We start from the raw sequence: 18591 nt of genomic DNA, 5'->3' as shown, positions 1-18591 counted from the left end.
GTTTTCAATTTTTTGACGATCTTCCATACTGTTTGTTTTCCTTAGTGTCTGTAAGCTGGCCATATTTCAAATGCAAAATAAGCACATATCTCTAGTAGCTACCATATTGGATAGTACATACTGGACAGTACAAACATTGAACACATATATTATCATAGAAAGTTCAAGAAAACTGTACTCGAACAATGATTAAAATAAAAAAATAAAAAAGAAAGTTCTGTCATTGCTATTTATAGAGTGTATTTGAAGTGATTGCTTTGTTACTTTGAAATAATTTTAGATTTATTGAAGAGTTTTTCTATAATTACTGCTGCTTCCTCTAAGGTAAACATCTTACATAACCATGATGCATTTATTAAAACTAAGAAATTGATATTAGTAGAATATAACTAACTAAACTTCAGGCCTTACTTAGATTCTATCAGTTTTTTTTCCAATAATGTCCTTTTTCTGTTGCAGTGTCTAACCCAGGATACCAAGTTGCATTTAGACCTATGTGTTATAATATGAACATTTCAAGCAATTAAAGATAATCCATGCAAGCAATAGACAAACCTATGGTCCATGGGCCAGATATGACTAGCTGCCTGTTTTACATATGTTATTTTTAAAACAGATAACATTGTGTAAGATCTTTAAAATATATTTTTATTTTTTTAAAGAATAATATTAGTGACACAAAAGGAGGAAATTCAAATTTTAGTGTTCATACATAAAGTTTTGTTGAAACAAAGCCATGCCCATTCATTTAATATTGTTATAGCTGCTTTCATGCTTTAATGACAGACCAAAAATATTTAATGATTGGCCCTCTACAGAAAGGTTGCCAATGTGATCTATGTCATTAAAGATGTGACATTCTATTAACAAGAAATTTCTAAATTTAATATGAACCGGATGTTATTTTTACCTATTTCTATAACATGTAACTATTGGGTTAGCCAAAAAGTCTGTATTTTTTTTTCCATAAAAGATACATTTTTTATTTGCACAAATACTTTATTGATTTGGATATTTTGAATATGTGGGCTATCTCCTGCCTGGTATAACTGTGATTGTTCTCAATTAATATCTCCATTTGATCACTGTGAACTTCACTTGGTCTACCTGACCATGGAACATTGTCCAGCAAGAAATTTCTAACACAAAACTTCACAAACCACTTTTGACACATTCAATCAGTCACAGCACCTTCTCCATACACAGAAGAAATACTTTGTTGCATTTCAGTTGTGGTTTTACTTTTCTTGAAATAATTCAGATTAATATGCCAAAAAATGTTGCATATTCTATTTTCAATATTAAAATGGCTACACAAAAATTCACCAGTTTTGTAAAGTTTTTTTAAAAATGAATGCTGATATGATAGCTGTCACAATACAGTCAAACGAAATTGTTTCAAATGAAGTTAAAGAAACTAAGCTCTACTAGACGATCATTTTGGCCAATCCAATATAATGTAATTCCATTAGTAGATATTTCTTTGCTGGGTGTTTATTTAAATATTTATGTGTGCTTTTGAAAACAATACAGTATAATCTATGAGGGGCACCCAAAAAGAACTGGAATTACCTTCTGGAGGGCAGGCCCCTTGTAGTACAGGCTTCCCCTACTAGGTGAGTGGTCTAGGAACCCATCTGTAATCAGTGTAAACAATGCCAGTGTACCAGCTGGCATTGTTGTGAGAGGCTGTTTTTGGCTTGAGTGAATTTTTTTTAAGACTTTTTCAACATGTTTGCCCACTTCATGATGGGTGACTTACGAGCACACCTGCCCACACTGAGCTGAGTGTTCAGCAATTTTTGACCAAAAACAGCGTGACTCTCGTGCCCCACCCTCCCTATTCACCCTACTTCACCCCAAGCAACTTTTGTTGTTTCCCTGGATGAAACAAGTCTTCAAAGGGAATACTGATGTGGAAGAGGTGAAACAAAATTAAAAAAGCAAAACCACTAAAAGACATCAAAATCAATGAGTTCAACAACTGTTTTGAACAGAGGGAAAAAATGTCTTGATAGGTATATTGCATCAAATGGAAAGTACTTTGAAGATGACTGAAGTTTAAATATGTAAGAGTAAATGAATTCCAGTTTTTGGGAGTCCCCCCCCCCCCCATATAATTTGATTTTAAAAGATATAATACTGCAATGGAAGTGCGTTTTAAAAAAAAGAAATTTAAGGTTCAGTAGCTTTTAAAGGGCTGCTTATTTTTATTTATTTATTTTTAAATTTTTATTTATTTATTTTTAGAGAGGGGGAGGGGGGAGAGGGAGAGAAACATCAGTGTGTGGTTGTTTCTCTCTCACGTGGCTCTCACGTGGCCTCCACTGGGGACCTGGCCCACCACCTATGCATGTGCCCTGACTGTGAATCGAACCAGCAACCCTTTGGTTCGCAGCTTGCACTCAATCCACTGGGCTATGCCAGCCAGGTGGAAGTGCTTTTATATTTCATTTTATAATAGTTGGAATTTAGTGGCAATGCTTCACCTTTCAAAAAATGAAAATCTAGGTAATGTGTTGAAAAAGACTAAAATTAACATTTAGAGAAAAAGGAAATTCTTATTTTGTGGAAAGATAGAGTAAGCTCTGTAATAAGGGAGGTGAGATTTAGGAGATGGTTATAGTTGATGAGAGCCAAAATTAGCATTGAATTTTAATTTGAGGGTCCATCATATTCACTAGATTGAGGTCAAAACAGGCATGTTTGCCTTTACAGTTACTCCACTATTACTACACCCAAGAAAATTAACATCAATTTAGTAATGGCACCAAATATGCAATAACTTCATCCCAGAATACTTTTTATGTCTCTGTGTGTGTGGGGTTTGTTTTTTTTTTTTTTCCATTTGATCCAAGATAAAATCAACATTCACACATTGCTTTTGGCTATTATGTCTCTTTACTCTTCCCAAGTCTAAAACATCTTACTACCTTCCTTTATTCTTCTTTATATTTGAATCCTTTGAACAGAGTCAGGTTGTCCTAAAAAATGTCCCACATTTTAGATTGATCTATTTTTAAATCCATGATTACATTCAGGTTGGACATTTCTAGCAGGAACATTAGATAGGTGGTGTTTTGTTTTGTTTTTTTTAAGAGTTTATTTGTTTTTAGAGGGGAAGGAAAGGAGAAGAGAGGGAGAAAAACATGATGTGAGAGAGAAAAAAAGATCAGATGCCTCTCATAGGTGCCCCTACTGGGGACCTGGCCTGCAATCCAGGCAAATGCCCTGACCTGGAATCAAACCAGTGACCTTTTGCTTTGCAGGAGGATGCCCAACCAACTGAGTCACATTGGTCAGGGCCATAGGTAGTGTTTTAAACCTCACACTGCAGTACATCTGGAGGCAGTGACAGATTGTGCCACTGTTGGATTTAGAAAGTATGGCCCCTTAGCTAAAGTGCTTATTAACAGATCCCTCTGTTGGAGAAGTATAGCCACAGCTTTTTCTTTTTCCCCTATAGTTTTCTTAAGACTTTATTAATTTTTATAGCACTTTTAGGTTCACAGCAAAATTGAGAGGAAAGTACAGATTTCTTATATACACCTGTCGCCATGAAGGCATAGCCTCTCCCATCAACATCTCCCACCAGATTGGTACTTTGTTACAGTTGATGAACCTACATTAACATATCCATATCAAAGTCTTTAGTTTACATTAGGGATTACTCTTGGTGATATATATTCTGTGGGTTAAGTCCTCTGTGTTTTACCTATTCATCCTTCCTTCCCCCCTAAACGTTTTAAAATAAAATTTAATGCAACTCCTTGGTATTAAACCTATTTAAATTCCAATGTTGGTATTAAAGCTACGTGTATTTTATAATTGATCAAATGTCAAATATTAAAATTCTGTTTTCCTTGATAGTTATTTTTTTATAGTTATGTTTATAAAACAAAGGGGGAAATGGTGAGTCAGTGGACAAAAAATTAGTAAGCAGGGAGACTTCTTAATCCAAAATATTTTGGGATATATTAGGGGCTTCTTGGAATTTTAAGTTTTTCTAATTATTTTTCTTGGGGTAGGGTAACTTGTAAATCACAGTTATTTTCTACATTATAGGTATTGTCAATATGGACTCACCATATGGCTCTGTAACACCTTCTTCTACACATTTGGGAAACTTTGCCTCAAACCTGTCAGGAGGTCAGATGTATGGACCTGGGGCACCCCTGGGAGGAGCACCTGCAGCTGCTAACTTTAACAGACAGCATTTTTCCCCACTTAGTTTGTTGACCCCATGTTCATCAGCATCAAGTGGTGAGTATTATACACTGTAATTTCACAAGAGTTTGCATATGTTTCCTTAAAAACAAAAGGATTTAAGTTTTTCAAAGTTTGGAATTTTTAACTTTTAAAGCTTACCATAAATTTAATACTATATAAAAGTGTAATTTGTATTCATGGCAATTTATGAAACTAGGGAGAATTTCAGTTGAATTTCTAGGTTTTTAAATTACTGAAATCAGCCCTGGCTACTGTAGCTCAGTGGATTGAGCACAGGCTGCGAATCAAAGGGTCACCAGTTCAATTCCCAATCAGAGCACATTGCCTGGGTGGTGGGCCGGGTCCCCACTGGGGACCATGTGAGAGGCAACTACACATTGATGTTTCTCTTCCTTTCTCCCTTCCTTCCCTTCTCTCTCTAAAAATAAATAAATAAAATCTTTTAAAAAGACATTACTGAAATCAACCTTTAATATGTTTTATCAAACTTAGTATATTTTATTAGAGTTTATTTCTAAGAGGAATTACTTGTTGAGGGGGGAAAATCCCTATTGTGCCGCCTATTGATTTATCTTCACTTTTAGTTTTATTTGAGAACACAGCTACCAAGGAGAAAGATTTCTGACCTTAAAAGTATAAATATCACATGCTTTTTATCCCCCTTTAAATCTCATTTACTGCATTAACAGCACAACTATCAGATGTGTATTTTTAACTGTAGTCAGACTTTGGAAGCAATGAATAGATTTTCAAACTAAGGAAGATCATCTATAAATAGGAAATTTGACTCATATTAAGAGATTTATGTAGTAAGGTTATTGCATTTTTGTGTTTGTAGTTTTCAAGTTTCTTTATGTGAAGATAAAAATATGAAATTGCTTTCTTCTTCAGGAAATTACAATAAGAACCATTTTTTTAAACTGAATTCCTTTCTAAGAGTATTAGAACCCAGTTAATAGAGCCTGGTTAACTGAATGAAATATAAAAATAAATAAATAAACAAATATATAAATATTTAAGAAATGCATATCAAAGTACATTTCCAGTTAAAGCATGAAGTTGTGAATTTACATTCTGTGTAGTTTTTGTGTGTGTGTTTGTCAAATAGTGAAGACTGTCACAAAGAAAGAATATTTAATTGTCCTTGCACAGATGTCCCTAAATGAGAAGAACTGGTTTAAGAAAGAATTCAAAGTGATTGTTATTGTGAATATGCCAGAAATAATGTAAGAAATGTTAAAATAATGTTACCAATATAAGAAGAAAATAATGTACCCTTCAGGGGAAAGACAAATAGACTTCAGCCAGATCTTCAGTTCTACTTAGTACATTTGTTTAATAATATTATGGATAAGCAATTCTAACACTATATGAGATGCACTGTAGGACTGCGAAAATGAATAAAGAAGTATATTGATGATGATGTGATCTAGATATTCTGTACATTTAAACAGAATGTTGGAAGGTTACTGTTATTTTGCTTTTGCTTTTGTTTTTGGAAGGATACAGGAAAGGAAAGAGAAACTAGATCATATACAGAGGTTAGGGCAGGCTCCCAGGAATGGGCCTGGGGGAAGGTAAGATTCATTCATCCCTTTTTCTGATCATTCTTCCTGCCTGCCTTCCTGCCTACTTCCTTTGACTACCATATTTTGCTGTGTATGATGCGCACTTTTTGCCCAAATTTTTGAGGGAAAAATAAGGATGCGCATTATACATGGGTGTAATGATTACATGCCATGGATATTATAATGGGTATGATAACCCTGTGTATAACGCACACAAAAACGTGGGTGTGCATGATACATGGGGGTGCATTATGCACGGCAAAATACGGTATGTCTTGGTTTTAGTTGTTCTGGGTTGATTTTTCACAGGTATGTAATTCTGCCCTTTTAATACATAGTTTAAAAAACAATTTTTAAAAACTTTGTTTATCTTTTATATTTACACCATCTTGTGTTCCTTATAGTTCAATTTAGTCTTTTCTAGAGTTTTTTTCATTTCTAATACTTTCCTAAATCTTGCATGTTGTTTACAGTTTTACTAATTCTGAATTATGCTGTTCTTTCATATATTTTTGTAACTCACTTTGGAATTTTAGACTGTAGTTTCATTTTTTCTTTTTTTAAGTATATTTTATTGATTATGCTATTACTGTTGCCCCAATTTTTCACCCTTTGCCCCCTTCTGCCTCGTACTCCCCCTTCCCTCCAGCATCACCTCCCCCAGTTCCTGTCCACAGCTCGTACATATAAGTTCTTTGGCTTCTCTATTTCCTATACTGTTCTTAACCTCCTCTGCCTATTTTGTACCTACCATTTATGCTTTTTATTCCCTGTACCTTTTCCCCCATTCTCCCTTTTCCACCTGCCAGCTGATAACCCTCCATATGATCTCCATTTCTGTGATTCTGTTCCTGTTCTAGTGGTTTCCTTAGTTTGTTTTTGATTTTTTAGGTTCAGTGTTGTTAGTTGTGAGTTTGTCATTTTCCTGTGCATAAGTTTTTTTCCTCATTTTTTTAAATAAGCCCCTTAACATTTCATGTAATAAGAGCTTGGTGATGATGAACTCCTTTAGCTTTAGCTTGTCTGGGAAGCACTTTATCTGCCCTTCTATTATAAATGATAGCTTTGCTGGATAGAGCAATCTGGGATGTAGGTCCTTGCCTTTCATGACTTGGAATACTTCTTTCCATCGCCTTCTTGCCTGCAAGGTTTCTTTTGAGAAATCAGCTAATAGTCTTATGGGAACACCTTTGTAAGTAACTCCTTTTCTCTTGCTGTTTTTTTAAAGATTCTTTAACTTTTTAACTTTTTAACTTTAACTTTTTAAAGTTAACTTTAACTTTTGCCATTTTAATTATGATGTGTCTTGGTGTGTTTCTTTCTAGGTCTAACTTGTTTGGGACTCTCTGTGCTTCCTGAACTTATATATCTATTTCCTTCACCAAATTAGCGAAGTTTTCTTTCATTTTTTCAAGGAAGTTTTCAATTTCTTGCTCTTCCTCTTTTCCTTCTGGCATCCCAATAGTTTGGGTATTAGCACTTTTGGAGATGTCCCAGAGCCTTCTTATTCTCTCCTCTTTATTTTGAATTCTTGTTTCTTCATTCTGTTTTGGTTGATTGTTTCTTCTTTCTGTTTTATATCATTGATTTGAACCCTGATGTCCTTCCCTTCATTGTCGATTCCCTGTAGAATTCTCTTTATTTCACTTAATGTAGCCTTCATTTCTTCCCTTATGGTTTTGCCATACTCAGTCAGTTCTCTGAGCATCCTTATCACCTTTGTTTTGAATTCTTCATCTGATAGGATAGCTGTCTTCATTTTGTTTAGTTCTTTTTCTGGGATTTTTGTTCTTTCATTTGGGTCACATTTGTCTCCTCAATTTGGCAGCCTCCCTGTATTTGTTTCTATGTATTAGGTAGAACTGCTTTAACTCCGTTAAAATGTACCTGTTACATTGTATGAGGTGGAGCCTTCGTTATCACCAGGGCAGGGCAACCCACTTCACCACTTTGTGGCTTTGTATGTGGGGGAGGAGTCAGACAGGAGACAAAGCCGCTGCCTGGCTGCTGGAGGTTTTCTTGGCACTTGCCTCACTTCTAGTCACTTAACCCCCTTCCCATATACAACTAGCACCCCTCTAGCTGTTGCCCTGGTGTTGGTTCATAGAGTGGGTGTGTTTGCATATATTTTGCAACCATGTGGGCCCTTTAAACAGACTCTTCTGATAGACCAGCTGTTTCTTCTACAGCACCAAACCCCACTGGTTTTTATAGCCAGAAGTTATGAGGCTTTATTTTCCCAGAGCTGGAACCCTGGACTTGTGGTTTGGCCTGGGGCTGGGATCGCTCGTTCCATAGGTATCTTTCCAAATTTTTATCCACCACATGTGAATGTGGGGCCACCTGTTCCGCCAGCTGCCACCACTCCACATGCTGTCTGCCCCATCACCTCATCTCCGGTTTCCCTTCCCATCTGGATGAATATGGCTTCTTTAAATCCTTGATTGTCGGCATTCCATACAGTTCAGTTTTCTGGCAGTTCAGGTGATTTGTGTTTTGAGGATACTTGTGACTTTTCTTGTGGTTGTGCAAGGAAGCGAGGCATGTCTACCTACACCTCCATCTTGACCAGAAGTCCTTAGATTTGTTTCTTTTTAATGTGCCTTTGGAATATTAAGATACAGCTTTCTTCCTAGCATGCTTTTATTATCTATAAGGTGTTCTGGATTCATATGTCTTTTATTTCATATAATAACTTTGTATGATATATGACTCCAGTTCTGTTGTTCTGCAGTTTTAAAGTTTTCCTGAACTTATACAAGGGATAAGTAGATCAGAATATGTTTTCTAGCTTAAAGGTGCCAGAAATCCCTCTTGTGGGGAAGTGTGCAAAAATATGGCCTTAAAGTTTATTAAATCCGCCGTCTTTGTTGGCCTCACCACCCACCTTTATCACATCTGTTCCACTCTTGACTGGATGTTCACTTTGCTTCTGTTGTCCCTTTCCTGCTCAGTTTGGAATCTGTTCCTAGAACTTTCTTACCAGTATGTGGCTTTATCCTGGAAGAAGGTTTCAGCAGGTTCTTTTGAGAATTCATGGAACTTACACTACATCAGCTCTTTTGGACTTTACTGCACAGGTGGCAAACACAAGGCACACAGGCTGAATCCGACCCTCCACCTTATTTCATCCAGCCCAGCACCTTGTTTCTACCTGGTGGCAGTACCGAGCTCTCGCTAAACTAAGGAGTAACTACACTTAATACAGTCCGAAAATTACACTCAGCCCTTTGAAGGCAACCTCAAGGCTGACGTGGCCCCTGGTGAAAATGAGTTTGACACACCTGCTTTACTGTGAAGCCCCTGCAGTTACCACACTTAGGCAGAACTCTCCCAGTTTCGCTTGCTGTTCTCATAATTGGCCTGCCTTGCTTTCCTATGAGTAGTTTTGACTGTTTTGTGGTTCTTGTATTCTGTCCTTAGGTCTGGAGAGTTGCTTCCTTCCACACAGATGCTGACACAACCTGAGCCTTATAGCTGTTGGTGATTTGTCCCCAATAACTTGTGTCTTTGGATTGATTTGGATACCTTGTCTGTTTGGATTTAGATATTATCAATGTGCACAAGGGCTGGGGGGATTGTTGTTGTTTTTTGGCTTTGCTAATTTAGTAGTTTTTTGTTTGTTTAATTTATGGAAGGGTTTGAGAAGAATCAAACCCTGTGCTACTGCTACCACTAAAATCCTAGAATTCCCTCTTTTTAGCAATATAATTTTAAGGTGAATTTTCTTATATTTATAATTGCTTTAAAGACACTTATGTGACTTTTCCATTTTCTTATGATGTGTTAAAAGTAAGTACTGTCACATAATACTAGTGATCCATTACCATAGGAGGTATACTTTAATTTGTTATTAGAGGGGAACAGTTTTCTGGGTTTATTTTTGCAGATAATAAGCCCATCACATTTTATACTTTCTTCCACAATCATACCAATATCTGTATGTTATAATTTATGAAGGACTTTCACATTCTTTTTAGTTAATAGTCATTACAGCTCAGTGGTAGGAGGTACTAACAATTTAACCAAAAATAGACCTCTGCAAGTGCTAGTAAGACGAATTTGATCTCCATAGTACTTTTCATTCTGTACAACTCTAAAATATGTATAATAAGTCTTTTGAAAAACATACTCAGGCTAATAATATTACTGAATTTTTCTTTGTCTTCCAAATTCCCCGAAAAGTACCTTGGGAAATAGAAGCACTATGCTTTTGTGTCTGTGTGCATGCATGCATGCAGATAGATAGATATTTTTTATTGTATTTTTTTCCATTACCATTTATCCCTCTTGTACCCGCCTCGCCCTGCAATCACACTTTTGTCCATGCCCATGAGCCCTTTTTCCTTTTTGCTTGATCCCCCCACTCCCTAACTTCTCCCCTGTCCCCCACCCCTGCCCCGCCAATAGCTGTCATTCTGCTATCTATGACTCTGTCTCTGTTTTGCTTGTTGGTTCAGTTGTCATTAGATTTCACATGTAACTGAATCATATAGTATTTGTCTTTCTGTGACTAACTTATTTCACTTAGCATAATGCTTTCCACGTTCAACCGTACTGTCACAAAAGGGTAAAATTTTCTTCTTTTTTTACAGCCACATAGTGTTCCATTGTATAATAGTCCCATAGTTGTTTTAGCCATTCATCTACTGATAGACGCTTGGGCTGCTTCCATATCCTGGCTATTTTAAATAATGCTGCAATGAACATAGGTGCTTATATTCATTAGTGTTTTGGGTTCCTTCGGATATGTAAGTTCTTTATACATTTTGGATATTAACCCCCTATCAGATGTATTGGCAAATATATTCTCCCATTCTGTGGGTGCCTTTTTATTTTGTTGATGGTCTCCTTTGCTCTGCAAAAGTTTTTAGTTTGATATAGTCACATTTATTTTTTTCCTTTTGTTTCCCTTGACTGGGGAGATAAATCAGATAAAATATTGCTGTTATCAATGTCCAAGTTTTTACTGCCTATGTTTTTTTCTAGGATTTTTAATTTTGGGATCTAATATTTAAGTCTTTAATGTATTTTGAATTATATTCTTGTGTGTCACCTAGTTTCATTTTTTCTGCATGTATTTGTTCAATTTTCTCAACCCTGTTTATAGAATGAACTATCTTTAGCCCATTGTGTGTGTGGGTTTATTTCTGGGCTTTTTATTGATCTGTGTTTGTTTTTATGCCAGTACATGCTGTTTTGATTACTATGGCCTTATAGTATAGTTTGATATTAGGGTGATTCCTCCAACTTTGTTCTTCTTTCTTAGGATCACTGTTGTGATTCAGGGCCTGTTTTGGTTCCATATAAAGTTTTTTGACATATTTGTTCTAGTTCTGTGAAATATGTCATTGGAATCTCAATAGGAATTGTGTTGAGTCTATAGATTGCTTCAGTAGCATGAACATTTTAATGATGTGAATTTTTCCTGTCCATGAATAGGAATGTGCTTCCGCTTACTTGCATCTTCTTCAGTTTCTTATAATTTTCCAAGGACAGGTCTTTTATATCCTTGGTTAGATTTATTCCTAGGTATTTTATTTTGAAGCAATTGTGAATGGGATTGTTTTCCTAATTTCCCTTTCCCTTAGTTCATTATCGAAATATTAAAATTAACTGATTTCTCTATATTAATTTTTAAGTACTTTTTTATTGTTGTTCAAGCATAGCTGTCTCTATTTTCACTTCATTTCAGCCCCCCACCTCATCCATGTATATTAATTTTGTATCCTGCTACTTTCTTCTATTCTCCTCGCTTCCTTAGCCTCTTCCCCTTCTCCCCTTCTCTCCTCCCCTCCTCTCCTCTTCTTAGCCCTTTAACATTGGTGCAGTTCTGGTTTGGTATTAACAACTCCTTTAGCTTTTTCTTGTGTGGGAAGCTGTTTGTTTCTCCTTTAATTTTAAATGATAGCCTTGCTGGTTAAAGTGGCCTTGGTTGTAGGTCTTTGAATATTTCCTGCCAATCCCTTCTGACATTTCTGTTGATAAATCAGATGACAGTCTAATTGGAGTTCCCTTGTAGGTAACTACATGCTTTTCTCTTGTGGCCTTTAGTATTTTCTTCTTCTCTTTAGGCCTTGCCATATTAATTATGATGTGTCTTGGTGTGGACCTCTTTGGGTCCATCTTGTTTGGGACTCTCTGTGCTTCCTGGACTTGTGTGTTTTTTCTTTCACCAGACTAGGGAAGTTTTCATTCATTATATTCAGTCATTATATTCATTTGTTTACTTGTTCACTCTTCTCCTTCTGGTATTCCCATTATGCAGATGCTATTACACATCATGTTGTCCCAAAGGTTTCTTAAGCACTCATTCTTTTTATTATTTTTTTCTTTCTGTTGCTCTGCTTGTGGAGTTGTTTCCACCTTGTCTTCCAAATCGCTGATTTGGTCCTCTGCTTCGTCTGACCTTCCTTCCATTGTATTATTTATTTCAGATATTGCATTCTCTATTTCTGACTGGTCCTTTTTTATTTTTTTCTGTCTTTGTTCATACTATTGAGTATCCTTATAATCATTATATGCTATATCTGATAAGGTTTTTGCCTCCTTTTCTTTCAGTTCTTCTTCCTGTGGATTCTCTTGTTCTTTTATTTGGGGACCATCATTTTGGCTGCCTCTTTGTGTTTGTTTCTAAGTGTTAGGTAGATCTGCAAAGACTGGTGTAAACCTATGTCAGATACTGCCTGTGGCTGTCCCTAGGCAACCTGTTTGGGTCTATGAGCAATCTTCCATTGTGGCTGTCTCTGCTGGGCCTGGCTGTGTGCAGAAAGAACCAAGCTATGCACCAAGGCTGGCTTTTATCAGCATGAAGGTCCTGGGGAAGGTCAGCTAAAGTCTCAGAGCTCCCAGAGATCCACCTTTTTGTTAATCTTAATCACTGAGATAACCTCCAGCAGTACTCCTTAGCAACTGGGCTTAAGCTCCGAAGGCTGGGGCAGAATCATTCCTGTGGGCAGGGCTATTGCGTCCCCTCAGGCAGATGCCACTTGGAGGGGATTGCTCTGCCTGAGCAAGATGACTTCTACAGCATGGGGAATGACTCCGCACAGGGATCCTGGTGGCTATTCTTTCAGTTCTCTCCCCAGAGCCACCAACCCTAGTCTCTCCTCAAGCATCTTTACTCCTCTCTGCCCTCCCTCTGCCAGAGCACAGGGTAAGTGGCTGCAATAAAAATTTGTGTGTCAGACCTTTAAGAAGCTCTTTGCATCTCTTGCCATCTTTCCCTGGATGACAGTATCCCTGCTGCTTTTCACAGCTGGATGTTATCTGTCTTTCTTTCTCTGCTCTGTTGCTATAAGCTGAGGAGCCCAACCTGGGGTGTAGAGCCTACATGTCTTGGGGGGAACCCCCCTGGCCACTGAAAGACCTCTCCAGGACTTCAGCTGCTGCCTGGGAGCCCAGGCAGCCAGCTCTCCTGTGCTGTCTGTCCTTGGTTATATGGTCTTTCCAGCTCATGTTCAGTTGGTTATACAATGTAGCTGAAACTCCATTTTGGTTCTGGGAGGATGTTTGTGGAGCTGCCACTTACTCCTCCACCATCTTGGATCCATTAGATAGAATTTTGCAAATTTATTAACTACCTGAACGCTTTGGATAATACAGACACACACCTGCACAATATACAATAAAGGAAAGTTGGTTAATGAGGCATACATAACCTTCTCTTGACTTTTTTTTTAGATTACAATTTATATTCAATATTATTTTGTTAGTTTTAGGTGTATAGTATACTATGCTGGTACTTTATAAGCATATTAAGATTCTGTGATATCCTGTTTTTAAGAAACTTTTTTCCTTCAGCTAACCTTTTTAGACTTAGTAGATACCCGAATCCCTTTGTTTTTTCATCATAATATACCAAGGGACAAGTGTTTTAAGGAATAGTTTGGGAGTTTCCAATATAGATGTGATTATCCCCACCTCCACTTTGTTGTTGTTTGTTTTAATTGATTGTCTTCGCATTGCTCTGGTGTTGTATTTTACTCAGTGTCAAGGATTAATTTATTTAAATATTAATTTGTTTAGTGGTTTATTACATGGTAGTTGCCACATTCACATCTTCACATTCAACTATCACATAACTAAATGGAAAAATTTTGAGCCAGATTAAAAGTGACCACGAAGTCATGAGACTTTAATCAAATGTTAATATGCATGATTGATTATTTAAACATTCCCATTTTATTTTTCCTCAGAATGAATATTTAAGATATCTTTAGAATTTAAGATTTAGTTTTACAAAATTACATATTCTATAGGTGACATGTATATACTATTTCAAAATGTCTTTTTTCTAGATTCTCCTGCACAGTCAGTGTCCTCTGGAGTTCGTGCACCTTCTCCTGCCCCATCATCAGTACCTTTAGGATCAGAAAAGCCCAGCAGCGTCTCTCAGGACAGAAAAGTTCCAGTCCCTATTGGGACTGAACGTTCTGCACGTATCAGGCAAACTGGAACTTCAGCTCCGTCTGTTATTGGGAGTAATTTGTCCACATCAGTAGGGCATAGTGGCATCTGGTCCTTTGAAGGGATTGGTGGCAGTCAAGGTATGATAGCTATACTGTCCTGCTTACAGGAAATTAAGCTTATGCATTTAACTACAGTATTGTAAGCAGTATTTAACATTCATAGTCATTCTTAAAAGATGGGTACTCATCTTTCTTTGTTTTGACTAATCACTTTTATTTAAAAGTTCAAAACATCTATTGTTCCCATGTTATCTTCCATTGAATTTCTCATTGCTTTTTGAAAATAGTCTAATGTAAACATGTTTTTTTCATTTCACATTAAGGAGATGTTAATACTTCCTTTGGTGCTCTGTAGACTTTTAACTTTTTTTCTTTTGTAACACGAAGTGTTCAGGTAATTTTATTAGGATATTATATCATTACCTACAAACATGGAAATACTACGTTAAATGTACAAAAGTAGGTCATTATTCTGAAGGAATTCACAATTTAATGTGGAAAATATTATCAGTACTTATATTTTATTTTACTGTCTTCTGATTCTAAATATCACCAATTATTTTTTTTCTGTCTCTTTTTTTTCTCTCAGACAAAGTAGACTGGTGTAACCCTGGGATGGGAAATCCTATCATTCATAGGCCAATGTCTGATCCAGGAGTGTTTTCACAGCATCAAGCAATGGAGCGAGAAAGTACAGGAATTGTAACTCCTTCTGGTACATTCCATCAGCATGTTCCTGCAGGATACATGGACTTTCCTAAAGTTGGGGTAATGGTGATTTAAATAAACATTTTATTATTTCCAAATGTTTTTCCTATTAAATGATTCTAGGGCTTTAGCCTACAATTATAGGTCAAAATCTGACTAAAATATAAATATTTATAAATCCTTTTTTACAGTTTAATTTTTTTTGACAGAATATTTTATAGTATATATCTAAATGCTAGATGCTTTATGTAGCATTTATCTAAATGCTTTATGTATAATCTAATGTTAAAAGAAATAATGGAAAATAATTTTTTGATTACCTGGATAATTTACACTTTTCCAAAATGAGGTAAAGTTTCAGATATGAATTTGATGGTTATTGAATATTTTGGGAAAAGCAGTGAATTGAATGTGCATAACCTTTCTTTTCTTCTTTTTTTCAGGGTATGCCTTTTTCTGTGTATGGGAATGCAATGATTCCTCCAGTAGCACCTATTCCTGATGGAGCTGGAGGACCCATATTTAATGGCCCTCATGCTGCAGACCCCTCTTGGAACTCCCTGATAAAGATGGTTTCAAGCTCCACAGAAAATAATGGCCCTCAAACAGTAAGACTGATCATCCAGTGAACATTAATTTAGTGTTTATGAGATGCCAAGACAAGTAGCAGACAGATAAATCATGGCAGTGAAAGTATGGTGAATATGGGCAGTTGAGAAAATTGAGGGAAATTTAATATAGCTGAAATGTAGTGGAGGGATGTAGAAAATGGTACCAAAGGTAGTAGTTTTGGACTAAAATTATGAAGGCATAATATACAGGGTCTTGCAGAAGTAACACCTGCTTGAATATATCAATTGGTAGGGTAATGTGGATATAATAATTTATAGTTTTAATTTGAACACTCACCTAAAATGTCATATGGTATGCTTGAGTGTGATGTTATGTTACTGAACTATATGCTTATGATTTTGTAATAAAAAAGGCATTATTTGTGCCTGACCCTTGTTTCATTGGGCAACAGATGCTAAGTAAAAAATTTTAAGTTTTAAAGTGTTACAATTTTATACATCAAAATTTACCAGTGTTATGGAAAGGGCCATTTAGAGGTTATTTCTTGAAAGAAACTTAAATGTCATAACCGTGTATAAATTATAACTGCAAATTCATAGACATATTTGTATATTTTAGCATTTTTTGGTGTATGTTTAATATTTGACTCATTTTCCTTCTACAATCATAAATCTGAATGTACTTTGGTAATGATTGTTTTAAAATGCTAATAGATCTTGTTTGAGGAATAAGAGGAAAGGCAAGGAAACAATAAATAGAAGTGATTTATCATTGCTTTTCTTCCTTGTTTCCAGCTATGTTGCAAATTAAATGAGATTGAGATATTTTAGTTCATAGCTAGAGTTTTATTCTAATCAGGTAATCAAGTATGTATTGAATATGTATTTAATAAAATGCCTGTTCTTTATTCTTAGGTGTGGACTGGACCCTGGGCACCTCACATGAATAGTGTGCATATGAACCAGCTTGGCTGATGAGGATCAGCTGTTAGCCTGCAGATTCCTTTTCATTCAGAGGAAATCACAAGTGGCCAGAAAAAAAAAAAAATTATGCTCCCAAATCATTCTACTGATGTGCTTGACTGAAGTGTGTAGGCTTTTTGCAGAAGAACTTACTAACTGACCTATTTTCTGTGAACATTTGTGACTGCCCATTCCCCACCATCATCCGTTTTACCTTAGTTAGCATTTTTCTTATCATTTCTCTTTTTTTTTTTTTCTCCCTCTTCCCTTTTGGACATAACTTTCTGTTGAAGCTGTTCTTTGGCTGGTTGGTATTAGTACTGTAAACTGCTTCTGAGCAAACACGGAAATTTAGCAAAATTATGTAAACTTGATCCTGAAGTTTTAGAATGGCAAATAAATGTACAATTGTTTACATAACAGAAAAGGCTAAGCAGAAAGTAAATTTCAATATGTCAGTATAGAGGCTCTACTTTATGTAGACTTAAATTAATGTGAGGTATGTACCTTCATATTCAGAAATCTGGATGTGTCCTTCATACATTAAACTATTAATAAGCATAACTTTTCTGCTTGTGTAATTTAAGTACAAAGTAAAACAATGGGCATTATCAGTGGATGTTTCTGAGATTGGCTTTTTAAATACCCACCTTGCTCTCCTTTGAATTTGTTTGCAGCAAAGTGCATATAGAAGAAGAAATTGATCACTTTTCTATTGTCTTTTAATTATCTTGTCACGCTTAAAACTAATGCACACTTCACTCTTCTCTCCTTATCTTTACCACTAATACCAGTAAAATTCTCCTGCTGATCATGAAATAATTTGTAAACATTTTTAATGTAATGGCTGCTACAGGGACATGGAGCACCTTCATCAATGCCCGTGGTTTCTTCTAACCATAAAATGTTTAGCTTTTCTGAGAATTTAAAAAGCCACCGCTGGTTCCCAGTCAGCATATACAAGCTCTTAATGTATTGTTTATTATTAAACAATTCAGTGTACTATTTTATATTGGACAATATTGATTCTTAACACTGGCTTCCTAGTCATCAAGAGCCAACATAAAATTCCAGTTTTCAGTTACTTAGGGGAAAGTATTCTTTCCCCAATTTTAAAGGCTTCTTATTCTTTACACTTGTGTATTATCAGTGAAAAGGATCAACAGCTAACTTGGGGCAAGTAATAAAAGAAATTTTGCATATGTCATGAAGACAATTTATGGTGGACGTGAATACACAGACTGCAAAATAAAGTCGTCATTTAACCTGTTTATATAAAATACAGGACCACACTAAACTATTCAGTGGGATTTATCTCTTCCCTTCACTTGAAACAATAAATAATAACATACCCAAAAAGAATGTGTCCTACCCTGTCTCATATGGAAAAATAAATTTGTATGTTTGAAATGTAAAAGAAATCATAAAAGTGAAGTAATGTATGTATCAATCTGTTTTTTTTTTTATTTTTAACTAAACAAATTCCACAATGGTGAAACATTAACTAAAATTCAGATAAATCACACAGTACTGACAGTATTAATATGGTTCTTTGGCTCTTCAAACAAATAAGATATTTTTTAACTCTGATAGCCTGAATAAAGAGTAAAAAGGAGGTTTCTCAAACATATCTTAAGGTTCCTAAACATAAGTTTTAATGTAGGAGGTGGTTTTTAAATAGATGAAATTGTTTTTCTATGAATGATTTTAATTATTTTATTTTTTTTAGAGAAAGAGAAACATCAGTTTTTGTTCCACTTATTTATGCGTTCATTGGTTGGTTGTTGGGTATCTCCTGACCGTGCCTTGAATCCACAATCGTGGCATACTGGGACAATGCTCTAACTGAATTTCCTAGCCAGGGCCCATCTGTCTATGATTTATAGTCAAATTTAAAGGAAAAACCAAATGAGACCCTACATATAAATATACCTATGAAATAAAATTATAGCACTTTACTAAGAAAGGGGTGTAAGGCTTTTTAACAGAATTATATATGACTTTTGCCACTATCCTATAATTTTCTGGCTAATTTCTTTCCTGTATTAACTAGGGTTATTTTCTAATTAAAATAATCTT

General features: G+C 35.7%; 1 protein-coding gene across 5 annotated transcripts in view; it reads left to right on the top strand.

The window, feature by feature from the left end:
* ANKRD17 (ankyrin repeat domain 17) overlaps window positions 1-17871 on the top strand; it is a 155236-nt gene extending 137365 nt beyond the window's left edge. For all 5 annotated transcript variants that reach the window (XM_045858251.1, XM_045858249.1, XM_045858254.1 and 2 more), the window contains 5 exons: window positions 4066-4263; window positions 14099-14347; window positions 14859-15037; window positions 15421-15585; window positions 16465-17871. In XM_045858251.1, coding sequence (XP_045714207.1) covers window positions 4066-4263; window positions 14099-14347; window positions 14859-15037; window positions 15421-15585; window positions 16465-16524 — 851 coding nt within the window. In that variant the 3' untranslated portion in view covers window positions 16525-17871. The remainder of the gene's footprint in view (window positions 1-4065; window positions 4264-14098; window positions 14348-14858; window positions 15038-15420; window positions 15586-16464) is intronic.
* The last annotated feature ends 720 nt before the right edge of the window (window positions 17872-18591 follow it).

The sequence above is a fragment of the Phyllostomus hastatus genome, unplaced genomic scaffold (assembly GCF_019186645.2).
Source record: "Phyllostomus hastatus isolate PE091 unplaced genomic scaffold, TTU_PhHast_1.1 phas_scaffold_1674, whole genome shotgun sequence".
In the NCBI taxonomy this organism is placed as follows: Eukaryota; Metazoa; Chordata; class Mammalia; order Chiroptera; family Phyllostomidae; genus Phyllostomus; species Phyllostomus hastatus.
The sequence above is the reverse complement of the archived record's forward strand: the minus strand, read 5'-3'. Positions and strand labels throughout refer to the sequence as shown.